The sequence below is a fragment of the Cervus elaphus genome, chromosome 9 (genome assembly GCF_910594005.1).
Source record: "Cervus elaphus chromosome 9, mCerEla1.1, whole genome shotgun sequence".
NCBI lineage: Eukaryota > Metazoa > Chordata > Mammalia > Artiodactyla > Cervidae > Cervus > Cervus elaphus.
This window is the reverse complement of record NC_057823.1, coordinates 63,381,676-63,408,343: the sequence shown is the minus strand read 5'-3', so window position 1 is coordinate 63,408,343 and position 26,668 is coordinate 63,381,676. Positions and strand designations below refer to the sequence as shown.

At 51.1% G+C, this 26,668-nt stretch overlaps 1 protein-coding gene across 3 annotated transcripts in view; it reads left to right on the top strand.

Annotated features, from left to right (window-relative positions):
• TNIP1 (TNFAIP3 interacting protein 1) overlaps positions 1 to 26,668 on the top strand; it is a 45,037-nt gene that overhangs the window by 16,828 nt on the left and 1,541 nt on the right. For 2 of the 3 annotated variants that reach the window (XM_043913332.1, XM_043913330.1), the window contains 15 exons: positions 381 to 515; positions 1,935 to 2,020; positions 3,622 to 3,702; positions 6,623 to 6,814; positions 10,195 to 10,289; positions 11,786 to 11,906; positions 15,699 to 15,788; positions 17,424 to 17,489; positions 17,651 to 17,782; positions 20,073 to 20,201; positions 22,526 to 22,654; positions 24,040 to 24,165; positions 24,674 to 24,739; positions 25,394 to 25,585; positions 26,405 to 26,495. In XM_043913332.1, the coding sequence (XP_043769267.1) occupies positions 404 to 515; positions 1,935 to 2,020; positions 3,622 to 3,702; positions 6,623 to 6,814; positions 10,195 to 10,289; positions 11,786 to 11,906; positions 15,699 to 15,788; positions 17,424 to 17,489; positions 17,651 to 17,782; positions 20,073 to 20,201; positions 22,526 to 22,654; positions 24,040 to 24,165; positions 24,674 to 24,739; positions 25,394 to 25,585; positions 26,405 to 26,495 (1,708 nt within the window). In that variant the 5' untranslated portion in view covers positions 381 to 403. Of the gene's footprint in view, positions 1 to 380; positions 516 to 1,934; positions 2,021 to 3,621; positions 3,703 to 6,622; positions 6,815 to 10,194; positions 10,290 to 11,785; positions 11,907 to 15,698; positions 15,789 to 17,423; positions 17,490 to 17,650; positions 17,783 to 20,072; positions 20,202 to 22,525; positions 22,655 to 24,039; positions 24,166 to 24,673; positions 24,740 to 25,393; positions 25,586 to 26,404; positions 26,496 to 26,668 lie in introns of those variants that run through there. The other variant, XM_043913331.1, reaches the window with a different exon arrangement.

Sequence of the window (26,668 nt, the reverse complement as noted above, 5' to 3'; positions counted from 1 at the left end):
GAGCCCCTGACTACAGGCTGTAGGCTGTGGGTAGCCCCCCCTTGGGACCATGATGGTGGGCTTGAAAGAGCCCCTGGTTTTGTGGAATCCTCAGTCAGGTGTGGCAGGAATGGGGCAGGAAGAAGGTGCTGGAGGCCAGAAGTTTGTTCCCAATTCCCCTCTGCTCCTTTCCCTCTGGTTTCAAGGCCTCTTCCTTATCAGGCTGTTTCTGGCCGTGGGCTGGAATGATTTGTGTCCCATGGAGCCCCCGAGGTGATGCAGGGAGCGAAGTCCAGGACCTGGAGCACCAAACCCAGGCAGAATAGGCATAGGGGTCAGGGTGGAGAGCCAGCATGCTTAACTGAGTAATTTTGCTCCTCCTTCCCCCGTTGTCTCCCCAGGGGAACTTTTGGAAGAGTCCCAGATGGAAGCATCCAGGCTGCGACAGAAGGCAGAGGAGCTGGTCAAGGACAGTGAGCCACTCCCACCGCCATCTCCCTCTCTGGCCTCCTTCAGTGACCTGGCCGAGCTTGCAGGTATAAGGGGAGCCCGGACGGTCCTCTGCCCATACCCTCACTCTCTAGGCCCTTAACCGAGGAGTCCCTTCTGAGTCAGAAACCCACCTCTCCTTTGTCTGTCCTTAGGCTGCAGACTGTCCTCCCAATCATGTTGTGGCTACAGCATCCCCCAGAAGGTCAGATTTGGAAAGGACCTCAAAATAATCTTGTCCAGAAATGGCTGGTGACTCAGCAGTCCTGAGACCCTGACAGACATTAGAAATGGATTGCGACAATCCACTCCTTCCAGGATGTGGGCTCAGGATCTTTATCAATATAACTTACTCAATACATATTTGATGAGCAGTTGCTATGTGCCAGGCATTGCGCTCCAGGCAACACCTTTGGGTTGCTAGAGTTGGCATCTGAGTCAGAAGCTCTCTGGTCTACCCTGCCCCGCTTCCACTTTACAGGTGGGGAGGCTGAGGCCCATGGCAGAACTGGGCTTGCCTCTCGGCCTGCAGCAGCGCCTTTCAGATGTCAGGTCCATATACTGCCTATTAAGGGAAAGTGCCGAATGTGACTTAGGGTTAAAGTCCTGTGTGTGATCATATGCATTCCTCTGGCATGTCTCCACATCCAGGGCAAGGTCTGAAACTAGGGAAGAAAAGGACTCAGATGGTTCCTGCAGGTTAGGTAACCTGCAGCCTCAGCCCAGGCCAGTGTGCCAAGCTTCCATTAGGCTTCTGGTGACATTTACTGAATGGACGCGTGGAGGAGAGTGATGATCTCAGAGTCTGCTGTGCTGCAGGCAGCGGGCATTGCCAGCTTCCACTTGTCCATTCAATAGTATTTTCTTTTTTTTTTTAATTATGAAAGTATGATAACACATTTACAGACTAGGAAAATACAAAACAAGGTTACATATAATTCTACTATCTTCAATAGTATTTTCTGAGTCCTGAATGGATGCCAGGCTCACCTCAGGAAGGAACCGTGCAGCTACCCTCAGGGGGCTCCCTGGGACAATAGCCCCAGGAATTCATGGAGGGAGAGCTCAGTTCTGCAGTTGCCAGCCGGGTCAGTGGGTGACCTTTCTGTGGTTGTTTTCTTACCTTTAAAATGGGGATACAAAGCTGTCTTGAGAATTGGCCAAGATAGTAAATATAAAAACACTTTGTTAATTGTAAATTGTCATCCGTGTCATTATTGAGGTAGGTCCAAAGTAGCAAGGAGCAATGATCACCTTGGGATTTTCCCAGTGAGAGCAGGGAAGATGGTCTCTGCCCAGTTTCTGCCCTGTTGTTCCAGAGCCGTCATCCTGGGACCACCTCACATCTCCCCAGACTCGTGGAAGGAACTCTTGAGAATTCTCCGGGCCAAGGCCATTCTTAAGGGGGTGGCATCTGGGCTTTTCCTCTTTCTCTGCTTCTCACACACGTTTTGTCAATTCTCCAGGAAAGGACACAGCTGTCCCAGCAACCCCTGCTGACCCGGCACACCCAAGCAACAAGCCAGAGCCAGTCCCCAAACCTCCATCCAGTGTAAGTTGCATTTGGAGTCATGACAAAAAGTTGCCTAGATCTCAAGGTCCCGTTGGCAGAATAGGAAGAGAAATGTTTGGGGTCAGGAAACCTGGTTTCTGACTTGCCGGGTGATATTGGCAAGTTAATCTCAGTCTCTCTGGGGCCTCGGTTTCCTCATTTTCATATGAAGGTCAGAGTTCATTCTCACCAGGAAAACCCTGATATGCACAAGGAGTTCCTCCCATCTGCCTGGTTGTGTAATGTTAAGCACGTATCGACTGCACAGTGCTCGGAAAGTAGGAGGACATGACAGGCAGCTCACCTTCTCAGCAGGGGCTTCAAAACTGTCTTCTGCAGATTTGCCTTGAGAAGGTCGACTTGGTATCCTAGGACTGGAAGGGACTCAGGGTAGTCGTATCATTTAGAGTCTCCATCCCACAGATGAGATTCAGAGAGAGAAGAATGTTTTTCGAGGTCATGTAGGACAGCTGAGGAGGAGTAGAGGGGAGAGGGAAACTTTCTGGGGCAGTGCCAAGGCCTAGAAAGTTGGAGGCTGGGGGGCTCAGCAGAAGCTGAGCACAAGAGATCCCTCGATCCCTGCTCTTTCCTGGGACAAGGGAAGGCTGAATTAACCTTTGTTCGACAAGGTTTAGCAGCAGTCCCAGAGCCAGTTGTTGGTCCAGCGGGGCCAGCGACCCGTCTGTTGGTTGTACAACCAGTATCTGCTACTTGGAGTGGCTGGGAGACATGGCAAAGTCTGGAGTCCTGGTTCACCCTAGATTTGTGTGTGTCCTAAAAAAGTCTCTCTAAGTTTGCCAGTTTCTCATTGAGACTTACCCCAGATCAGTCCACTCCCCTGGGATCTCTGGGACTGGGTTGGCAAGGCGGGCACAGGACCGCCATGGCCGTGGCCACACTCACTGCTGCCTGTTTTTCCCAGATAACCAGTCGGAGACTCCTAGGTCTGGGACATGGCTCAGGTGCCATCACAGGGATGTTGGATTTGTGGTCCTTGAAATGCAGTCCTACTTTTGCATTTATTAGTGAGAGGCCCTCAGTTTCCTCCTCTGTCCAGTGGGGATGTAACCTTCTGACTACTCCGCGGGTTGCTTGAAGAAAAAATGGAGTTCATGAAAACATTTTATTTTTATTCTTTTTTTGGCTCTGCTGCACAGCATGTGGGATATTAGTTCCCCAAGAACCTGTGCACCCTGCATAGAGTCCTGACCACTGGACCACCAGGGAAGTCCTCATGAAAGTACTTTATAAGTGCAAGGCCATTAAAAAAAGATAAGATCCTAAAATGCTAAGTACTTTGAAGGTTAGCTAGCCCAGTATCCCTGATTTACAGATGTGGAAACTGGCCACGGAGAATGTGACCTCGAGTCACACAGTGGGCTGCCGGCAGACTTGCTGGGATTTATTCCTGCTTCATGGTTTGTGAGCTCAGCCTGGGCTGGCACCTCCCACACGGAGGGGCCGCCCAGAGGACTTGGATGTGAGAAGGGATTTTTGGTCCCTCCCTTCTGTGCCCCCTCCACACTCTCAGCTATAGGGTCCATAGAGGAGGGGCGAGGGGTTTTCTCCCAGGTGTTCCCTGACTCCTTTTTTCTGCACAGAACACCTCCTCTGAATTTGAACTGGTCCCCGCCGAGGGGCCTTCTTCACCGGAGAGCAGCGGCCACACCAGAAATACGATGGTGAGTGGACGGCAGGTCCCTGGGCACACCCCCCATCTCCTCTCTGTTTCAGTCACCTGGCCCCGGGTGAGAGGCACAGGACGCGCTCACATCCCCTGGGCGCCTCGGAGTCACTTGGGATAGGTTCAAGGGGCCAGCGCTGGGGCGCCGGGGGGGGGGGGGGGGGGTGTTTCTCGCTCACATATGCAAATCCGTGACTGGTGACTTCCCCGTGGGCCACACGAGCACCGACCATTGTGAAAGTCCAGGCACGTTGCCAGCCCCGCTGCCTCCGCCAAGCACCCAGCACCTCTGCACACTATGACTCAGCCTTTGGGGCTGTGGGCTCGTAGCCCGGGTAGAGTAGAAAGGGTCAGAAGAACCCAGAGCAGCTTGAGGCAGATGATTGGCATTCTGTGCAGGCTCTTGGGTTCTCCCAGACTCCCCTTTGGGGCATGTATGTAGGAAGTTAAACCTTGCGCTCACACACAGAAAAACATACACAGTCCACCAGCTCTGAGGTGTCCACCTGGTCCCCACTTTACCTTACTTTGCTGCTTTTATGCCAACTATGTCACCCTGCTCTCTCTTAAAATGGCAGACTTACTGGAGAACCATTGAGGAAGGCATGGAACATTCTTCAGAAATCTTCCATATCCTACCCTCTCCTCCTTTTCTTTCCCTCATCCCTTGGAGATTTTTTTTATTGTTATACAGACAGTAGGTCATCTAACCCTTCACTGATGCCTCGGTTTCCACTGCCTTATTTGGGGCACGAATGTTGTTCTTTAAAGTGAAAGGCTTTGGGAAGTGGGAACTGGGGAGAGGAGGGAAGTGAGGCAGAAACTACTGGTTCCCATTGCAAACCTTGGAGAACAATTTGACTCTTTAAGCTATGAGCAGTTGATTAAAAGGTTAAAATTTCAAGTTAAAAGCCGAAAAATACATTAACATATAAAAATTAAAAATATTGAATTAGCAAGGCAGGATACAAAAAGGTTGCTCTTTAGTTCACTGATTGTCTCTTGTGTGAGTCAGTCCCCAGGGTGAGGTCTCCATCAGGCTGCCACGCAGCTTACACTGGAGAGGCTTTGGGGACACGGGGCAGCTCTGGGTATTGGGAAGGTTCTGTGTTTCCTCCCCTGGGAATGTCTACCCTTGGTCCTGTTGTGTCCCTGAGGGTTCTGAGAAGCTGGCCAAGGAGGCACGATTCCCCACCCCCCGCTGCCTGCTCTGAAAGCATTTCACTCTATGACCCTGAACTTCATCTCATCAGATGATCATCCTTCGCCCCACCATGAGCTTATTCTGTGCTGAGCAAAGACAAGACAGCCTCCCTGTCCTCTGGGAGCTTGCAGGCCAGTCAGAGAGGTCAGAGAGATGACACAGGTCCCCAGCTTTAAAAAGAGCACCATTGGCTGCCTCAGACCCTGTGTGGAAAGAGGCACCTGTTAGAATAAGGTGCTGACAGTGTTACGGAGCCATTCACTGGACACTGTGCTATGGCCCTCAGGGCATTTCCACTGCTGCGGAGTTCAGACAAGGGAAGTCGCCACAGATGGAGCATCGGGAAGCCCAGGGTCTGGCCTTGGCTCTGCCACTGATTCATGGGGCAACTTTGGGCAGCTTTCTTCTCCCCACACTTTGGTTTCTAGACCCGAACCTTGAGGCTTCATGTAGCTCTGACGTCCTGTGACTTGCATCAGTGTGATGGAGGGCCTGCTAGAGCCGCTCACAGGAGGGCAGAGCCAGGAAGGATGAACAGAGGGGACACCAGGGGAATGAAGGCTGAGGAGACATGGGGCCTGGGGGCTCAGGCAGGGGAAGGTGGGCACTCAGGTACCTGGCTGAGGAGCTAGGGGCTTAAGGTGGTCAGCTGTGAGGCACCCCTGTGGATCCTTGGACGTGGTGTTTGGCATAGCTAAGGCACTGTCTGTGTTCTAGACAGAGGAGAGAGAGAGACAGGTTCCGAGACTGGACTATCTTGCCCATGGTTTGCTTCCTATCTTAATTCTCTACTAGACTGGGTATCTTTGAGCTATATGGAGCTATGATTCTTTCTTTTTTAGATTAATGAATTATTTTTGGCTGTGCTGGGTCTTCATTGCTGCACACAGGCTTTCTCTAGTTGTGGTTAGCAGGAACTAAGCGCTTGTTGTGGTACACAGACTTCCTTATTGCTGTAGCTTCTCGTTGCAGAGCATGGGCTCTTAGCATGCAGTCTTCCATAGATGTGGCTCGTGGGTTCTAGAGCACGGGCTCAGTAGTTGTGGAACATGGATTTAGTTGCCCTGCAACATGTGGGATCTTCCCGGACCAGGGACCAAACCTGAGTCCTCTGTAGGCAGACGGACTCCTGACCCCTGGACCACCAGGGAAGTTCTAGAGCTATGCGTCTTAGTGTGTTTTGAGTCTTAGGTCCTTTGAGAAGTTGGTGAATGCTTGGACCATCCCCCAGAAGACACGGGAGCAGACATGATAGATAGTTTCGATGTCTGCGGGCCGAGCCTTGCTGAGTGGAAGAAGCAGCGCTGTAGATAGACTGATTTTTTTTCCTGGGCTTGCCGCTTTCATGTGTCAGTTCACCTGCAGGGGAACCCTGTGGGGTAGAAGGGAAGAAAGGGGGTGTGTGCGTGCAGTAGATGAGGATTCTGAGGCCCCATAAACATGTGACTGACCTAGAGGCCCTCGGCGAGGCCTGGAGTGTGGGAGGAAGGCGGCTCCACCACTGGTGAGACAGCCAGTGGCCCGGGAGTCCTGAGGCCTGCACTGTGAGTCAGCCCCAGACAGGGAACCTGGGCAACTGGAGAATTTCCCCAGGCTGAGCTGGGATCAGAGGGGGAAACTGAGTCATGAGGAATGGGGAAGCAGAGGGAGAAAGGCTGGAGAGACCTGCTCAGGCTGTGCTGAAGAGCGGTCCGCCCCCACCCTCCACCCCCAGGAGCTGGGCCCCCTGCCCCAGGAGGACAGCAACCTGATGCTGCACCTGCAGCGCCTGGAGACCACCCTGAGTGTGTGCGCCGAGGAGCCCGACCACAGCCAGCTCTTCACGCACCTGGGCCGCATGGCCCTCGAGTTCAACCGGCTGGCCTCCAAGGTGCACAAGAACGAGCAGCGTACCTCCATCCTACAGGTGAGGCCGGGCCCGGGGCGGGTGGCCCAGGATTGGCCGTGTGGTTTCCCCCTCCGCTTCCTCCAGCTCTTCCGAGGAGTCCAGGGGACCACAGGCATTTCCAAGGGCGTGGTTGGGGACCCGTCTCAGGCTTCTTGTTCAAGGTGGTGAGTGGGGTAAGGAACTTGTGGGAAGGGACAAGGAAGGAAATTGGGAAATGGTGGGGTGGGTGATGCAAATTTCATGGTTGGGGTGACTCTGGAGGCAGTGGATGCAGCAGGTTGGCAGCATCCTTGTCTTTGTTCTTTGCATACAGGTGTGGACAGGGAGGGGACAGGGGCTGGCCCCTTGCATGTTACTGCCCTGCCCCCTGAGGCAGGAGCATCATTATCCCCATTTCACAGCGGGGGCCACAGCCCTCGAGAGGTGATTTTTTTTTTTTTTTGGCCTAAGGTCCCCAGTTAGTAGATGGTGCAGCTAGAATTTGAATCTCTAAGTCTTATTCCACAGTCCATGCTCTTAACTACCATCCCAGCCTGCCTCCCCAGTGGAGGAGGCTTCCCCTTCATAACCCTCCCTGTGCTGTGAGAATGAAGTTAGATTTCCTTCCTAGGCAAGGCATACAGCAGAGTGATTGTCACACACACACACACATATATTCTTTTTCAGATTTTTTTTTTGGCCGCACTGTGCGACATGCAGGATCTTAGTTCCCCGACCAGTTATCGAATCCATGCCCCCTGCATTGGAAGCACAGAGTCTTACTCACTGGGCCTCCAGGAAGTCCCACCCCTTATTTTCCGATCAGGTTCCTATTTGTTTCCTTCTTAGCTCTTACCATAGTTTGTAATAATTTTATTAAGTGGTTTCTTTGTATTTGTTTTTTTCCTTATGCTCCCTGCTAGAATGTAGGCCTCACAAAAGGGGCAGGTGCCTTGTCTGACATGTCCACCACTGCCAGTGTCTGGCACTTCATAGGTGCGGAATGCGCATTTGGTAAATGAATGAATGAATGAACAAATGGTCTCACACATGAGCTCTCTTAGCCACTTTGATGGAAGATAGTGACCTTTGTGATGACCTCTCTCATCTGCTTTGTGCCAAGGGTATTTGCCTCTTGCCCAAAAGGATAGCACATGAGGCCTTGTCCTGGCCTTCTCTTAGTGTCCAAAGCAGGACGTTCTGTTCTCTGGAGGCCCCACCCAGGGCCGTGGCATCCTATGTATTTTCCCAGCCTGTGGGTGGAGGTAGATTAATCCAGTTCCTTGTCATTCTTTCATTGATTTGTTTCTTGGTTCCCTCAGCATTTCTAAGGCCAGGCATGGCATGAGGCCTCTGCTGGACATTGCAATCAGTCATAATGGTTTTCTGTTCCTTCATGTCTGATCACCCTTGAGTTCCAGGGTGTCAGAGAGGGCTGGATTTTGCTGTGGAAACAAGCAGCTCTGAAATCTCCCTGCATACTGTAAACATTTCCCCTCCTGTTCTGTGTGGCAGGGGCTTGTTTCTGCTTTGTGGCAGAAACAAGGCCCCCACTGTCTTGTGCTCTTTGGAATATGAGGCAGCCACAGGGAAAAAGAGACCAGAGAATTGTGCATGAGCCAGCCCAGAGGTGACACTTGTCACTTGCACTCAGCTTTCATTGGCCACAACTGGTCATATGATCACGACAAGCCTGGGAAACAGGAGGGAGTGGGTGAAAGGTCCGGTGAATATCACTCACTGTTTCTGTCTCCAGCCCGACTCACAGAGTGCCACCTCCCTTCTCTGCTCTTTCGTCACAGGAGAAAGAGGCACCATTTAGGGTCTGCCAGATGGTGTTTAATCCCAGCAGTGATTCTTAAGAACTATGCAATCTTATGCACATTTTTTTATCTGTACTAGCCTAGTTTTGGTGAAAGAAATGGCAGCCCACTCTAGTGTTCTTGCCTGGAGAATCCCATGCACAGAAGAGCCTGTCAGGCTACAGTCCATGGGGTCGCAAGAGTCGGACACGACTTAGGGACTAAAGAGAGACAGAGAGAGCGCCTACGTTTGGCTGTACCCCTCAGCTTGCAGGATTTTAATTCCCCAACCAGGGATTGAACCTTGGGCCATGGCAGTGGAAGCGCCGAGTCCTAACCACTGGGCCACCAGGGAATTCCCTGGCCAGCATTAAAAAGTGAGCTGAACTGTGTAGCTTTGGGAAAGCCGTGAGGCTCCACTGAGGCAGTGAGTGGAAGAGCACCCCACTGTGTATGGGTCACAGGTTAGTTGCTCACTAGATATTTGTTGAAAGATTGAGTCGTTTAGTCCTGACCTGGTACATCTCCGTTACTAGTTAGCCACTCCCTTCCTTCCATCTGTGAGGCCCTGAATCTGGCTGCCCATCTTCCACGTCCCCCACCTCACAGCACTTCAGACATGCATCCTCAAAGCTTATCAAAGGCCTGGCAGCTGATGAGGCCCTTGTGTTCTCCCGGCCTTGTAGGTCCTCATAGCAGCCCTGTAAGGGAGGCAGGAGAGGAGTAGTTGCCCCACTTTGTAAGGGAGGGAATTGTGCCTCAGAAGTGAGGAAATCCTGAGCTACACTGGGAATTGGTGACATCTTGACCAGATACCCTGTCTTCCCACTTGCCAGCTGACAACCTCATGACCACCCCCGCTTCGATGCCTCATTCATTCTCCAAATCGCCTAAGCTCTAGGCCTGTTAGGACTCAGGTCTTCATGGTCCTTCATTCATTTGGCACTTCAGTCATTCGGTTGTACATTCCTTCAGTGAAATTAAGTGTTGAGCTGTGCTGGATGCTGGGCTAGGTGGGGGTCCTGCAGGGGACAAGAGAGTGGTGAGGGGATCCCAGCCTTCTGGAAGCTTGTGGACTAGTAGGGGGTGGGGTGGGTGGACACAAAGAAAGTAATGACACTGATGATTCTGGAGCTGTAATTGTCACAGGTACCAGGAGGGTGAGAGCAGGGACCTGTGGGCAAGGATAATGGAGGTGACCTGGCTTACCTGAGATGTGGGAGTCAGGGAGGACTTCTCGGAGGAGGTTTGACATTTAGGCTAAGACTGGAAGCAGGAGTAGAAGTCAGCCAGGGGAAAGCTGGTGTGGAAGAGCATTTTAGGCTGTGGGAACAGAGGAGGAGGGATGACCTTGGAGGACCAGAAGGCCTTGTGACTGACTCTTGGTCAGGCCTCCTCATGGCTGGCTCCTGCGGGAGCTGATGCAGAGAGGAGCCTGAGTGGGACTTTGGCTTGACTCCTGCTGTCCCAAGAGGAATTGGGTGAGGCCATGCAATGGGGATATCGTGCTGGGACGTGGTGTGGTTATAGCGCCTCCCCCATCCTCCAGCATCATTCTGCATTTGGGGTGCACTCCTTCCCTTATTTTGCCCCCATCTCCCTCTCTCTGTCTTGCAGACGCTCTGTGAGCAGCTTCGGAAAGAGAATGAGGCCCTGAAGTCCAAGCTGGATAAGGGCCTGGAACAGCGGGATCAGGCTGCTGAGAGGCTGCGGTAAGTCCAGGCTCCGCAGAGAAGGCGTGAGGAGCCGGGTGGGCAAGCGGAGGGCTGTGGTGTGTGGCACTGATTTCTGGGTTGAGAGCGCTGGGCCCTGTGCCCAGCTCTGCTTTGGATGTCAGGTCTCTTGGTCTTTCTCCTCGAGTATTTCCTCTCTGGTTCATTTAATACCGTGGAGTGTTTGTGTATAAAGTGTCTTCAGAGCTTCAGAAGTTCTGGACGGAAGTGCACTCCTTCCTTGGGAACCTGCCTGTTAGCAACAGCTCGCTGGCTGCTGGAGATGGAGTTCTGGACTTTGCTGCCCTCTGCTGGTCACCATCCTGTCCTGCAGAACCGTCAGGGAATGCTCTTCTGGGCTGGCTCCTGGTCTCAGACTTAGTTGTCTGTCAGAATCACCAAGGGTCAGGAAAGGCATTGCAAGTTTGCACTCTCCACCCTCTCTCCTGTGCTGAGATTCTGATTCGGTGGGCCTGGGGTGAGACCTAGGTGTCTGCATTTTCCAGTGGGCCCATAAACACGTTTTCTGTGGTTACAGTGTAAGCGTGTCCAGGATCACCCCAGAGAAACACTGGTCTTGACCATCAGAGCTCAGCCCTTTGAGATCACGTGTGCCAAACCCCTCACCCTGCAGAGGGAAGCTGAGGCTATTTTCATAATGAACCCAGTTGGCAAACAGAATATGAAGAAATATTTTCCACATTTCAGTCATACATGAATCCATATCACCATTTATCTTGTATCTTTTTTATCACCTACTTTATTATTTACTTAAGAATTTAATTTGCATCATGTTTTTACTGAAGATTATTATAAAGAAAACTTGCACTAGATAACTGGAAAACAGCATTACTTGGAATAAATAGAAGATGCCTCCAGCAATAAATACAACAAAAATGGAAAGATGATTAATTCTGGTGAATTGCCCACTGAAGGCTCTGAGCCTTGAGGGCTGCTCTTTCACAGTCAACACGGGACACTTGGAAGCGCTAGAGAGGCACCCAGGACCTATGAGCACCAAACAGACTTACCCGTGCAGGTTGTCTGAGGATTATTGGAAAGGGTGGAACTTTCTCAGAGAGTGTGAACCAGGGTTATTTCTTTATTTGGCTGCACCATGCAGCATGCAGGATCGTAAGTTCCTTGACCAGGGATCAAGCCACACCCCCCAGTGGAAGCCTGGAATCTTAACCATTGGACCACCAGGGACGTCCCAATCCATGGTTATTTAATGCAGTGTGGATGTATCCTGAAGATCTCACATATACAGACATCCCATAGTTGGGGATGGATTGTTGGTGAAGATCAGAGAATTCCAGAGAGGTCGTGCAGAGTGGTGTGGGGATGTCATTTGTGGTTCCACCTGAGGGCAGGTCTCAGGGACTCTCCTTACTCCCCAGGACTCAGCTGCAATTCAGACGAGTAAGATGTCTGAGACCCTCTGTCTCCTCTACCCGGGGCTGGCAGTATGACCTTTCTGTTTGCCTCCAACTCAGGGAGGAAAACCTGGAACTTAGGAAGTTGTTGATGAGCAGCAGTAAAGACGGTGCCTCTGGGCGGCCAGGCTCACCAAAGATGGAAGGCGCAGGCAAGAAGGGGGCGGCGACACTGCAGCAGGTATGTGGTCAGAAACTCCTTCCCCAGATCCGGATGGCCAGTGCCCAGCCTCCGGGGCAGGGAGCCAGTCCCACTGCTGGAAGGTTCCAGTTGTTAGACAGCATTTCCTTGGCTTTTTCTGACAGTCCACCTCCCTGGAGCTTCCACTTCTCAGCCCATATTCTGCTGCCAGCTACAGGGAGCGTCCCATTCCCTAGAACACACACTTAGCCTGTGGGCTATGACCATGGCTCTATGGGGTCCCCACATCTTCTCCAGGCTGAATAGCTGCAGCTCCTTCGATCATTGCTCATAAAGGCGATGGCGAGTCATTTGTGCTGTCTGGGCATCTCCCCTAACTCGTTCCAGTTTGTCAGTCTCTCTTACAGGGTGGCTCCCAGAATCAGTTTAATGTCTCAAATACTGCTAGTGGAATTAGGATGTTAGCTTGAGAGAGCCCCTGAGGGGACTGTGTTCAGCTCCTGTGGTCATGCTCCGGGAGCCTCTGACATGCAGAGAAGAGGGTGTGGACTCAGCAAGGCCTGCAAATGCCCTGGGCCCACTTGCCTCCTCCTCACTGCTGCTCCCAGTGCTGGCTTGCATCCAGTTCCTGCATGGGAGCTGGCTGGCCCCTCGCCTGGTCTATGTCTTCCTGTAGAGCTGAGTCCCAGCTTTTTACTGACATATTTTTCCTCTTTAATGAGGTTTAATGACTGCACAGCCATCAGTGTCTTTAACAAGCCCCACACTTGTGTAATAGCAATAATTATCTTAATAACTTAATTCCTTATTACTATGTGACAAGGTAGAGTTTACCCAGGATTTGCAAATTCATTATTTGGTTTGGCTTCCTCTCTACATGTCAGGGAGGCATGGCGGGGACTCTTACTCCATGAGACTGCCATGGCTGTTTATGGCAGTAGGTTTGGAGAGGCCGTGTGACATCACATTGTCCAGATTCCTGTATCCACCTGCTGTTGTCAGGCAGACCTGGGGTGACAGGACGACATGCTCATGATCTGCCTTCTGATTCGCAGCTCATGGAGCCATTCTATTCTTCTGTTTACATCTCGCATCAGGGCCTGCCTTGTCTGCCCTCTTGTGGAAGTGCCTTATGGATTTTCCTGATCTCCTGTGGATTCACGGCGGTATATGGGCAGCCCTCTTCACTTTTCCAAAGCCCTTGACATCACTGGTGTCTGGAAAGGCCAGATGCTCTTACTGCCTTGCCCGGGAGGAAGGTCCCATAAGAGGCTTGCATTGCAGGTGATGGTGAAGCCTGTGCCTTGCAGTTACAAGTGGGTTAAATGCAGGCTCAACCCACCTCTTGTCAGCGCTGCCACCTTGGACAGGTTACATGAACTTTCTGACCTCAGTTTCCTCCTCTGTGAGATGGAGATAATAACTCCTACCTCAGAGGGTGATTGGACAGTTCAGTGATGTGATGCCTGCGAAGTAGGTTTAGCACTTGGCAAGTGGTAAACTGAACATTGATTGTCACTTTTAATGACAGACTTGGTTTCTCTTCTCTGTGGACAGGGGCTTCCCTGGTGACTCAGCTAGTAAAGAATCCACCTGCAATGCCGGGGACCTGGGTTTGATCCCTGGGTTGGGAAGATCCCCTGGAGAAGGGGACCCACACAGTATTCTGGCCTGGAGTCCAGTCCATGGGGTCTCAAAGAGTCAGACATGACTGAGCGACTTTTATTCACACTCACTCACTCTTCTCTGTGGAGCTTAAGGGTGCACCTCCAGGAGCACCCCCTCTTCCTCCTTCCCCAGTAATGTTAAGCACAGCTCCCCTGCAGGAGGCATCAGGCTTCTAGGGGCAGGCCCATCTCTCACTTTTCTTAAAGGAGTTGGCATCCCTGGAGGACTCCTCTAGCCTTCTCCCCTTACTTCTGGGTTCTGTGGTATACTTACAGACCTTAGCTTGCAGGGGCGCTTGAGCCTCACAAGTTCATTCAGCCCGACCTGGCCAAGTCACAGGGGAGTGTGTGTATGTGTGGTGTGGGGGAGTGGGAAGGCAAGGAATGGAAAGAATGTGGGCAGTGACTCCAGGACAAATGCTGTCAGGCCTGCATGATGTCAGGTTGGGGCCTGTCCTGTTTAGTCTTGTACTGAGGGTGTGGACCTTGGCCTGCATCATTCAGGTCCTTAGAGGTAGAACTGGTGATCAGTTTCTTTCCTTTCCTTTTTTTGGTGTTCAATTTCTGAATTGATGACATCCTTCTGCTGTTTCACCACAAAGCTTCATATTTTAAAAAAATTTTTAAACTTTTTGTTTTAGTATAACTGTGGATGTGTAGAAGAGTAGCAGAATAGTGCAGAGAGTGCCTATCTCCTGATTGCCTTGACATCTTACGTAACCATGGTTCAATGATCAACACCAGGAAATGACCATAGCCACGATACTATTAAGTAAACTACAGACTTGGTTCAGATTTCACCTGTTTCTCATTCATGCCCTTTTTCTGTACCAGGATTAAATTCAGGATCCCACATTGCATCTAGTTGTACCATCTCTTTAGTCTCTGCCTGTGACAGCTCCAGTGGTTCTTGTCTTTCATGAGCTTAAGGCTTTCAGCTGTTTTGTAGAATGTCCCTCAATTTGGGTTCCTCTGGTGTTTTCTTATAATTAGACTGATGTTGTGGATTTAGACAAGAAGACCACAGGAGTGACATCTTGTAACACGTCAAGGGTACGTGATGTCAGTATGTCCATTTACACCCAATCTTGATCATTTGGCTAAGGGTCTGTCTGTCAGGTTTCTTCATAATAAAGGGACTAATTTTTCTTTTGTAATTAATAAGTGTTTATTTTCGAGGATGTGCTTGAGACTGCAGATGCGCTGTTTCTCTTTATACTTATTTTAGTAAACACTGGCAGATCTTGACTGCCGTGATTATCACTACAGCCTTCTAATGGTGATTTTGGATTTCCCTCATTCTTTCTCTGTTTACTAATTGGAATTCTTCTTGTCCCTTCTCCCCCATTTATTTTTTTATTCATCTGTTTCTATTAATATGGACTCAAGGATATTTTATCCTTTGGCTTATAACCCAACACCATCGTGATTTATTTTCTTGTTCAAATTCTTCCTGCTTTGGTCATAGGAAGTTCTTTCAAGTTGTCTCCTATGCCCATTTGACATGCCTTTCTTATGATGATGATTGAACACTTCCTTACTTTCTATAGCATCACAAGTTGCTCCATACTCACCTTATATTTTCCCTGCCCCAGACATGAAATTAACCACTTCTCCAAGGAGCCCTGTTTCTTTTTGTTGGAGAATGCTATTTAGAGACCAAGATCTGTGCTTATTGTTACCTGAGTGACACTGCTTTAGGCCCTCTCAGAGGCCAGGGCAAGGAAATACATGTACTGATCACACGTGCACACATGTCTTTATTTGTATATCTTTTAATAAAACATTTTAAAAATAAACACTTTATAAAATATTTTTAAAAGTAGGTAACTCTTGTCTTCAGAGGACTTTTGGCTGATGTGTGGAGGAGGGGAGGGCAGTCGGCAGTGCCATAGAGATAGAGCCTGAACAGGGAAAGAAGTGTCTGTGGGGAGCGGGCAGGGGTAAGAAGGGCCTCGGAGCCACTGAGGATCAGGGAAGGGGAATAACGGCCTGTGTGGATGCCCTAAGGGGCTCAGTTATGGCTGGGACTGGTGGGTGAGAGGGCAGAGAGGCAGGAGACCGGGGGCTGGGTCTCGGGGGTGAGTGGCCTTGGAGGAGCACTGAGTGGGTGAGAGAGTGCTGCCTGAGGCCCTGCTGAAGGCCCCTCTGTGTTCCTCCTCAGGCTGGTGTGACGACAGGTAAAACCCCAGAGGTGGGAGCCCTGGGTGTGGCTGAGAAGAAGGTGAGGCTGCTGGAACAGCAGCGCGCAGAGGTAGGTGGCTGGAGGCGGTGGGGGTGCCGGGGAAGATCCTCTCCCGCTTCCGGGACCAGCAGGGCAAAGGCCCTTCCTGGCCCCGGGCTCTGACTGGTCTCTGTGATGAGTTGTCATGGTGACCACTGAACCACCTGCCCAAGGATAAGACATGCTGCCTTGCCCTGGGCTCTTGTCTCCTGATCAGTCCCCCTGCCCATAGGAGTCACTCTGAGGACATGGCATTCGGGGCATGGCCTATAATTGTTGAGGGGGGGAGTTTAGAAAGTCTCCCGTGGCGAACCCTGAATGGTGGTGAAAGGTTGTGATAGGAGGCAAATGCAGCATCAGGAAAGGGGAGCCTGGGGTTCATCTGTCACCACGAAGCTGGTTCAGGAAGGGTCTGTCACAGAAGGAGAGACCCCATACCTGCTTGTAGCACTGCTCCAATTAGCCGAGAGTCTCCAGAAATTGAGGCTCTTCCCTTGTGTCTCATGCATATTCCTCCCCTGATGTTTCTGGACCAGAGGTGGGAACCTAATCTTCTCCATTGACCAAGCCCCTCCTCTCCTCACAGCTCAGGCCTTTGTCTCAATCCCTGAGCTCTCTGCCCTCCCTGGTCCTCCAGCACATTTGAAAGTTAGGCTCCATTGGTCTTTTGTTTAGGTGCATATTCATGTAGGTTTTCTTTCTGTATTGCTATAAGATTTTTTTTTATTACAAAGATACTACAAAAAATATTCATTATAAAAAGATGTAGCATCTCACCTCCTGGAAATGACCACAGTTGATAACAGTTCTTTGCATATTCCTGAATTTTGTCTGTGTACTTACTAATGTATGACATTTGTAAAAATGATATCAAAATACCACATTGCAGATTGCTTTTTTCCTTTCTTAAAATTAGCTGTATATTTGAGGGTATTTATTATATTTGTATATAAAAGCATACTCTGTGATTCTTTAATTCTGAGTACTTTTTATCATATTTTAATGTTGTTGGAATTAGAAAGGATGCCCTTTCCATTGTTTTATTAATTTAATGGTGTTGGATTGTTTTCCTTCACTGAAGAATTGTCGATACATCAAAATTATGGCAAGTAATTAGTGTCATCTCAGAGCAGAGGCAATGTATCAGGCGCCCAACTTTCTGAGTAGCTGTGCAGTGCTCCGTTTTCTGTTTAATTCTATCATTTTCTTAACCTATTTCCAGTGCTCAAGTTTGCCTCGGTCTTTTTGCAGTATAAACATTGTTGAGATGATCACTATTCCACATATTTTTTACACACTTGTGCAAGTGCTTCTTTTGGTTACCATCTTTCAGAGTGGAATTATTTGGTTAAAGAGAACTTGAAGTTAATACATAGTCCTGAATTGCCCTTCTGCATGGGTGTGGGTCCCATAATTCTTTACCAGAATTATGTACTGTTTCTGTGTCTTGGTGTTAGTCTTGCTTTCCTGGTGAGGGTAAAATGTGGCGGTTGATAAAGGTGACTCACTGGAGGAAAGGTTGTGAGAAGCACGGGATCAAGGCAGCGTGTGGACCCACCACCCACACGTGCTGCACGATGTGCCCGCAAAGCTGGTGGTGGTGGCGTTGGCTGTCTTTGGTCCTCCTCTGCTTATCTCCCGCTAACCCCAGTCTCTCCCCCGCAGCTGCTGGAAGTGAACAAGCAATGGGACCAGCATTTCCGGTCCATGAAGCAGCAGTACGAGCAGAAGGTATTGTGAGGGTGATGGGAACTCCAGGCCGCACCCCTGCTTCTCCGCGGGGCTCTCAGGGCATCCTCAGCGCTGTGCATGCTGCTTCCCTCGCCGCAGCCTTGAACTGTGGGTGTCCGCCCCGGCCCTCAGTCGATCCCTCTCTCTGCCTCTGAACCCAGATCACGGAGCTGCGACAGAAGCTGGCAGACCTGCAGAAGCAGGTGACTGACCTGGAGGCTGAGCGGGAGCAGAAGCAGCGCGACTTTGACCGCAAGCTGCTCCTGGCCAAGTCCAAGATAGAAATGGAGGAGGCAAGTGTGACTTTGGGTCTCGCAGACTCAGCTCTGGAGGCCTGCTCTCTCCTCCCCATCAGCTGGGAGCTGGGGGTGGGGGTCGGGAGACCCGGTTCCCTCTCTGACTCCGGGACTCAAGGCCTGTGTGGCCTGAGGCAAAAGCGCTTTCCTGCCTTCTGCCTCAGTTTCCCACCTGAAAATCGAGGTTGGATTAGGCATGTTTTTCATTTTTTTCTTTTTTCACATGGAGAGCTTTTTGTTAATTGAAAGTCTCATGGTCTAGGGAGCTGTACAGGGAAGCACAAAATGTGAAAAGATTCCCCAGGCCAGCTCTAGTACACTTGACGGGGGCGGGTGCTGTGGAACCTGCACAGTGGTGATGGCTGTTGTCAGGGAGGGGCTCCAGCATTAGACAGAGCTTCCTTTAGTCCTTCGTCCGGTCACTGTTCAACAGTGATGCACTAGGCACAGCGCTGGGTACACGGGGTCAGCAGTGAACGGCCACCCCCGCCCCTGGGGGAAGAGACATAGAACATCTAATGACAGAAGTAAATGAGCAGATGTGTGTTAAGTACAACACAGGAGGTTACAGGGAGAGAACATGAAGGGAGGTCAGATTCATTCGGGGGGTGTGGCGGGGGAGCAGGAACAGGTCCCTGAAGAAGGAGCTTCTGACCTGTCGTGTGTGTGACTGACACCAGCCAAGGCCCTGATCCTGGGGCAGCGTCAAGAGGAAAGGCCATTTGACCCCCAGGCTCTCTGGAGATTTTGTGTCACCATGTGTTCACCTTCGTGAGAACTAGGCAGAGGCTGCTTTTGCCTGACTTAGAAATGGCCATTTCCAACATGGTTTGCATTTCAGAGTTCGCTCCCGTCAGCAGGGGCCTTCTCCAAGCAGTCAGCCTGCCCTGGTGACCGCCCCGTCCCTGGGGATGTGTATTACGGGGGACACTGCCTGTCTTTTCTTGTGAGAGCACAGTCACAGCTGGGGCAGTCAGCCTGGCCCTGGCTCCCGTCAGTGGGTGGGCTAAATTCCTGATGCTCTTTCCGGTCAGCTGGGGGAAAGGTGGAATTTCAGAACAAAGCGTGGCCCCGTGGATAGGAACACGGAGCCATAGAGGCCGTGCAGACCAGGGCCTCTTACATGGGAGCCTGTAACAACTCCCACAAGATCCAGCCAAGGCTGCTGTCTGTCATCTCCAGCTGAAAGCATCTCACCAGCTAGTTTGTAGAATATTGACATGTTAACACAACAGTTACAGTCGGGAGTTTCCCCAGACCATCTCTCCTTACCACCCCATCCCCCAGTTCCAGGCCCTCCCCAGTGGTCATCACTGTTTCCATTTGGGTGTATCTCTCCAGGCCTCTTAGCACACATAAACACACAGAAATAGTTTCGTGTGGGTATGCCTGGCCCTTGTACCATACTGCCCTCTTCTATTTTAAACCCTCCCTTTGGCTTGCAAGGGGACAGAGGACACGAGAATTAGGAGACCTGGATTCTTGTCTAGCTCTAGCTCACTGTGTGGTCTTGGATAAGTCACCTCTGGATAGTCCTGTAAAGGGGCTAGGACTTGATGCTCTCTGAGGGCCTTTCCAGCTGTGACTATTAGCAGTAAAGAACCTGGATTGTTCCATAGTACGTATGGAAGTGGGGCTTCCACCTTGAAGCTTTCCCCAGTTTCTTTTCGGCAGGAGTGTTCTTACTTTAACCTCATAGGACTTTGTTTCTCTGTGGAGGACTCCTTTCCGCCTCATGCTGTGTTTATCTCTTTGAGGGTCTTTTCTCCACTGTACCTAGAGACTGTAAGAGCTGAGAGGTCCTTTGGAGACTTTCAGTGACATCACTTTCTGTGTGTTGTAAAAGACCCCTGTGTGAGATTGGTAGAAATTGTGACTTTTCTCTCTATAAATTGCAGTCAAAATTTTGCACTCGGTGTGGGGGCTCACAGATCTCCTGAAGCCCATCTGTGACTCCTGTTAGGAACCCCTTATCCATGGCAGATAGATGAGCTTAGACCAGAGAAGGCTGTGACAATGCCCGAGGGCTCACCTAGCTGTTGGAGGAGGTGGTGATGGAACCTGGGGCCTTCCACTTAGTTGAGCCGCCCCGTCCGTGAGGACAGGACCATGTGGACATTACTACTGTCACACGGGTGCCTTGCACGGGGCCTTGTGCATGAGCATCGTGCGGCTGCGGAGTGAGAGCTAGCAGGGGAGGTGCGGTCACCCGGGGACGAGGCAGGCGGTCAGGGGGTCCGGGCCTCCTGCAGAGGCTCCCTGCTCACCAGCCCCGTGGCCCCTGCAGACCGACAGGGAGCACCTGACCGCAGAGGCCAAGGAGCTGCGCCAGAAGGTCAAGTACCTGCAGGACCAGCTGAGCCCCCTCACCCGGCAGCGGGAGTACCAGGAAAAGGAAATCCAGCGGCTCAACAAGGTGGGTGTGGCCAAGGTCTGGGGAGGGGCAGGGCTTCCCTGAGCCCTGCTGCAGAGCCTGCCCCATGGCCAGTACCCCCAACCCTCAGCTCAGGAGGGGTGACTCCTGGGTCAGGGTAGGGGTGCTGAGGCCTGGGTGCGGCCCCGGGGTTTCTACTGCCTCTGCCCCGCTCCCCCCACGCTGAGTGCCCGGCTTAGCTCTAACACCGCTTCCCAGGCAGGCCTTCCCGAGTCTCCTTTGAGTTACCCTGTTCTATGGCTAAAGCAACAGCAGCTTCTTTCAAACCCTTCTGGCATTTTCTTGTGATTACTTACTGACAGTCGGTCCTCCCATCCAGTGTTGGGAGGTATGTGTCTTCACCAGGGCACATACCCCCAGCGCCTGGCACCAAGCATGTGTTCGGGAAAAACTCACTGAAGGGAGTGGATGAGCTCTGGCCTGAGTTCCTGCCCTTGAGAAGGGGGATCCAGGGAGATGCGGCCCGGGGCGGGGATGGGGCTGGGGCTAGGGGCGCCCAGGTAAAGGGACCCCTCTGCTCTGAGCTAAGGTGAGGGGCAGTGGGTTGGGCTGGGGGATGGTTCTAGTCCCAGTTATAGCCCCTGTAACCTATCCGGGTCTCAGTTTTGCCATCTGAACCCTGGCTGGAATCATGCTAGCCCTGCCCACCTTCTAGTGCAGGGGTTAAAGGAGTGAGCTGATGGAGAGGCTTTGAAAGGAAACTTTCTCGAAGGCTCAGGTTTTCCTCCTGTTCTGTCTGCCTGCTCTTTCGGCTCACAGCAGACTCTGTTGTGAGTTTGTATTCCTTGGGCCCCAGCCCTACTTGAGTGACTCTTTCTGCTTGGTTTTGGTGTTGGGTAAGCATTGATGATGCCAAGTGTGGGGACTTGGGATTTGTTCTCAGGGAAAAGAATGATCTATCCCAAGCTGGGGGACTTGGGGCTCTAAATCCAGGCAGAATGTTATATGTGGTGCTGGTTGTAGAGATGACCCAGGCAGGATCACTGCTGTCCGAGTTTCTGTGGTGTAGCTGGGGACAGAAACTTGTAAGGATGACTAACACAAGGCTCTCCCTGTCCCTTGACCTCAGTCTGCTCATCAGAAAAATGGGACAGATGGAGTGGGAGGTGCAGTCATAGCCTTCCCTCGAGCAGTCTGAATTTATGCTTTAAATATATGTACATAAGTTTTCTTTGTCTGCACCACGGCCTAGTTGCAGCATGTGGGATCTTTAGTTGTGGCGTAAGAACTCTGAGTTGCAGCATAGGGGATCTAGTTTCCTGACTAGGGATCAAACCCAGGCGCCCTGCATTGGGAGCTTGGAGTCTTAGCTGCTGGACCAGGAAAGTCCTTTGAATTTACTCTTGGCTCTGCAGTTTCCTCTTGTTGCTGGGGGGAGTCAAGGAGACAAAGAGGGGCCTGAGTCCAAGTTGGCCAAGGTTTCCCCAGGGTCCAGGGAGGCACTGTGGGCAGTGCTGTCACATGGCCAGCAGAGGCCCTGCTGTCCAGGGCACTAAAGTCCAGGTTGTGATGAGGATGGCCAGTCTTGAGAGGTGTTCCAAAGTTCTCAAGCAACATGTTAACAGCGTGGAAGGAGAAAACCAGTTAATGAATAACTTTCAAGAGAATGTGAGCACACTATTTATGCAAGGAAAAGTATTCTGTGAAGGTAGTAAAACAGGGCTTTTACAAAAAAAACTCAATGTTATTTGGTGATGTTCCAGTCCATTTTCAGGGTTGGAAAGGTAAAATATTAATTACATAAAAATTAAAATCCAGGCTAATCTAACTACAGAAGACCTGGGGATGGAGGGGTTAGCTTGGTGGGAATAGGTTACGGAAGCTGGAGAATCTCTGGGCAGGTCCAGGAGATTGAGCTTCTTCCTCCAAAGGACTTCGTGTTCTTTCTACATCTGGGTGCTAAGAATTGAGCCACTTATCCTCAGGGAAAGGGAGATTTCTCCCTTCTACATAAAGACCACAGTTTAGGCTGCTGGTTAAGAGCACATACTGGCTTTGAATACCTGCTTTGACACTTACTAGCTGTCTGACTTTGGACAAATCCCTTCAGGTGTCTGAACCTCAGTTTTCACATCCGTGAAATGAGGGTGAAGGTCACAATTTTTCTTCATAGGACTATGGACAGGATTCAGTAAAATGATGTGTGTATAGTGTTCATCTATAAGATGACATTTATTAAATAGTGGTGCTTATTATTATTATCCTTATCATGATCAGGGTCTTTCAGTGGTGCCTGACCCTTTCAATGGGACCTGACTTCCCGGGGCTTCTGCTGACGGGCCCATCTCCTCTCTTCCTGATTCCAGGCCCTGGAGGAAGCACTGAGCATTCAGGCCTCCCCGTCCTCTCCAACAGCGTTCGGGAGCCCAGAAGGAGCTGGAGGCCTGCTAAGGAAACAGGAGCTGCTCACGCAGAACGAATTGCTGAAACAGCAGGTGAGTTTGAGGGGAACAGGTTAGGTAGGTGGTGCCCAGTGGGAGTTGGAGCATCCCTGAGGGCCTAGGACGGACCTTGAGTCATGCAAGCTGTAATCTGCAGTCCACTGGCCATCGGCCAGGACTCCTGACTTGTATAGGTTTATCCTTGCCAGCAGTGTATCCCTATCTAGGTCATTCCTCTACCATTGTCATGATTTAAGCATTTCTATGCCCCAGCTCTGCTATTATTTCCCTAATATTTTCAAAGCAAAAAATTTTTTAATGTATATTTTAAAAATGAACTGTTATTGGAGTATATTTGATTTACTATGTTCTGTTAATTTCTGTTGTACAGAAAAGTGAATCAGTTATACGTATACATATATCCACTCTTTTTTAGGTCTTTTCCCATATGGGTCATTATGGAGTATTGGGCAGAGTTCCCTGTGCTGTACAATAGAACCTTATTAGTTATCTGTTTATGTATAGTCGCGTGTGTGTCATGAAAGCAAATGTTTTAATAAATTCAATAAATATATTTAAAAGGGAACTTTAGATTTCTCCTGCAAATGGGAAAGCCATTTATTATTTGTCATAATTAGAAAGTAACTATAAGCAACAAATACAGTAAAGGCAAAACTGTGTTGTTAAACTCTAGCTAGATACTTCTGCCTGATCACGGCTTTGTGCTGGAGTCCTCTGTCCCTTTATTTAAGGGAAATTAAATACTAGAAAGGTGCTTAAACACATAAAATGCAGACCTTCTCGTTGAGGGACACAGAGGAGTGAGGAAAGTTGAGAAGGCTTTGGTTCTCGCACGTGCTTCTGTGCTATTTGCTGCCATGCTTCGGGTCCTTCTAAATCGTCCCGAGCCTGGTCAGCTTCTCACTGATCTGCAGTGAGGATGTGAAACTGCAGAGACAGGGCCCCGCCTGCCCCTTCCCTGCCAGGGCACCGGTCCCCACCCCAGAGCCTCAGGAGGGTTCTGTAGGCCCCCTGCTCTTGGCACCAGGAGTCCTGAACTCCAGTCCTCCACTCAGATGTTTCTGTGGTCTCCACCTCTCTGTGGGTCTTGGCAGAATGGAAGGATGGGACTGGTTTTGATGGCTGTTGACCAGTTTTGTGTCTTTTAGCCATGGATCCTTTTTTCAAATAGAGCCCTAGGTTGAAGCCCAAAATATAAGATCGAGGGACCCGGAACTACTCTGTCTGCAGTTGGGGTTGGGGCCAGAGGTACACCTATTCCTCTCCCCATAGGCATTTTCAAGACAGGGTAAAACCACCTCTGATGTCTGACTCCTATCAGAGGCCCAGGATTCTGGGTCTGAGTAGGTCTGAGCCCCCACTCAGAACTGTTCCTCCTCCCTCACCCCCTTCTCCCTTCCCCTCCACCTCCCCTCTAGGTGAAGATCTTTGAGGAGGACTTCCAGAGGGAGCGTAGTGACCGGGAGCGCATGAATGAGGAGAAGGAAGAGCTGAAGAAGCAGGTGGAGAAACTGCAAGCCCAGGTCACCCTGTCCCACGCCCAGGTGAGAAGAGCGGGACCCAGGAGGGGGCAGCTGGCTGTGCCCATGGGGAGGGGGCATGGGTTGGAGGGCTCTGGTGACACTGGTTGGCAGGAGGCTCACCAATTCTCCTTCCAGCTCTGCTGACACATTTCTATGGCCCTCAGAAAGTCCTTTCCCTTCTCCACTTGTAACCCTGATTTTCCACAATCAGTTTTGACGCCTTTAAAGAGCAAAAGCAGGAATTAGCTCTAAGCCATCTACTCTTTCCCACACTGAAGCTGAAAGGCGTGAATGCTGAAGCACAGCTGCAGTGAGGCTCACGCAGCCGTCCTGACCTGTGTTCAGACCACCCGTGGTGAGCAGGCCTCACCCGCAGTGCCCAGCCTGGGCCGTGCTCTGCCCCCCAGGGCCCTTTCCCGCTGCTGGGCCAGGCAGGGCCAGTCCACCCTGGGGGTGCTTAGGCCCGGATCCAGGCCTGGCCAGGAAGCGCCTCTGCTGACAGACTTCTCTCCCTCCCTCTTTCTCTCAGCTAAAAGCCTTCAAAGATGAGGAAAAGGCGAAAGATGCCCTGAGACAGCAGAAGAGGAAAGCAAAGGTGAGGAGGCTTGAGGGTGGAGGCAGTACTCACTGCATTTTACCTCCTTCGGGGAGCCGCAGTCTGACTGGGGAGGCGTTGGTTGCTCAGGTGTCCAGCTAACTAATGAGGCCCCAGATGGCACAGTGGGGAAGAATCTGTCTGCCAATGCAGGAGACACAAGAGACTCGGGTTCGATCCCTGGGTTGGGAAGATCCCCTGGGGAAAGAAATGGCAACCTGATCCAGTATTCTTGCCTGGAAAATTTCATGGACACAGGAGCCTGGAGAGCCACAGTCCACGGGGTCACAAAAAGTCGGACACAATTGAGTGACTGAGAACACACACACCCGGCAAGTGACAGAACGAATTATGAGCTCGACTACATGTCAGGTCCTCTGTCCCTTTATTTAAGCTGTGGTGCTAAGTGCTTTACAAGCAAAACAAAAAATGCAGCTAGAACATTAAGAACAGTACATGGTAAAGAACAAGTGCTCAGGACATACCAGCTGTCATCATAGTTGATATTCTGGGCCCATGTGCAACCTTCCCTGGCCACATGCCAGTCTTCAGAGAACCGAGACCCTAAGTGGAGAATGGGAGATGGGATGAATGTCACCGGGGTGGCCCATGCAGCCTGTCACAGACCAGAGCCAGATGCCACCTTTCTTGCAGACCTCGGCAGACCGCTACCACCTGGAGCCCCACCCAGAGCACCTCTGCGGGGCCTGCCCCTACGCCTACCCGCCCATGCCCCCCATTGGGCCGCACCCCGGCTTTGAGGACTGGTCCCAGATCCGCTACCCACCACCCCCCACGGCCATGGAGCACCCGCCCCCACTTCCCAACTCACGCCTCTTCCGTCTGGTGAGTCCGTGCCCCCTCCCTCACTCCAGGACGCACACACAGGCCGGCCAGACACAGGCCAAGGGCAAGGTCAAGTGCGAGGGTCAGAGGCTGCATCCTCGGCCCCTTGGGAACAGACTGCTGTGCAGCCTGCCATCCCCCGGGCAGGACTTCCAGCTCAGGGTGGCTCAAGGGCCCTGGTATGGGACAGAAAAGGCCGGGTAAGGGAGCAGGGCCGGCAGGAGGGCTCTCTCCTGCCAGCCAGGCCAGGAGTTTGACCTTTTTCATGACCTCCACGTGTTACCAGGTATAAGGTCTTCACCATGCATTCTCTCCCTTTGCTTTTTCTTCTCTTTTCCTTCTCAGTTTCTTTACCTTTTCTCTTTTCTTCCTTTTTTTAAAAAAAGTTTTTGCTTTTTTTCTTCTTATCATTCTGTCTCCAGAGTTTCTGACCCCTTTCTCATTCTCTTCAGTGCACCTGTCACAGCCCCTCAGGCATCCCCCTCTCAACCTGGTCAGTGCCAGCTGCCCCCCATCCCATCTGCTTCTCCCCCTTTTTCTCCCCCATGACCATTCCTTACATGCATCTTTAAACCCTGGAGTGTACTGTGGGACTGTGAGCCTTGGATTCAAATCAAAGCTTGACCACTTGCCAAGCTGGATGACCTTTGACAAGTTACTCCACCCCTCTGAGCCTCAGTTTGCCAACCTGTAAAATGGGGTTGGTAACCTGGGTTGTTGTAAGGATTCAGTTACAGTTGATTAATATGAACTTAGTACTGTTCTGGCACAGTAGCTGCTACTATGGTTATTGATTACTAAGCACCAATTTTGTTGCAGCCAGAATACACCTGGCGGCTGCCCTGTGGAGGGGTACGTAATCAGAGCTCCCAAGTGATGGACTTACCTACGGCCAGGCCTACGGAACCAGGTGAGTGTGGCCCCTGGTAATGGGCCTTGGTTTATAAAAAGATAACTTTTTAATCTGCCAGGATCGTCCCAATTTGGGAGCAGTCTTGCTACCTTCTGATCTCAGTGGAGAAGAGGCCCAGGTTTCTCAAATAGTGTTGAGAAGAAAGGGGTGGTGACTGTACCATGAAGGAG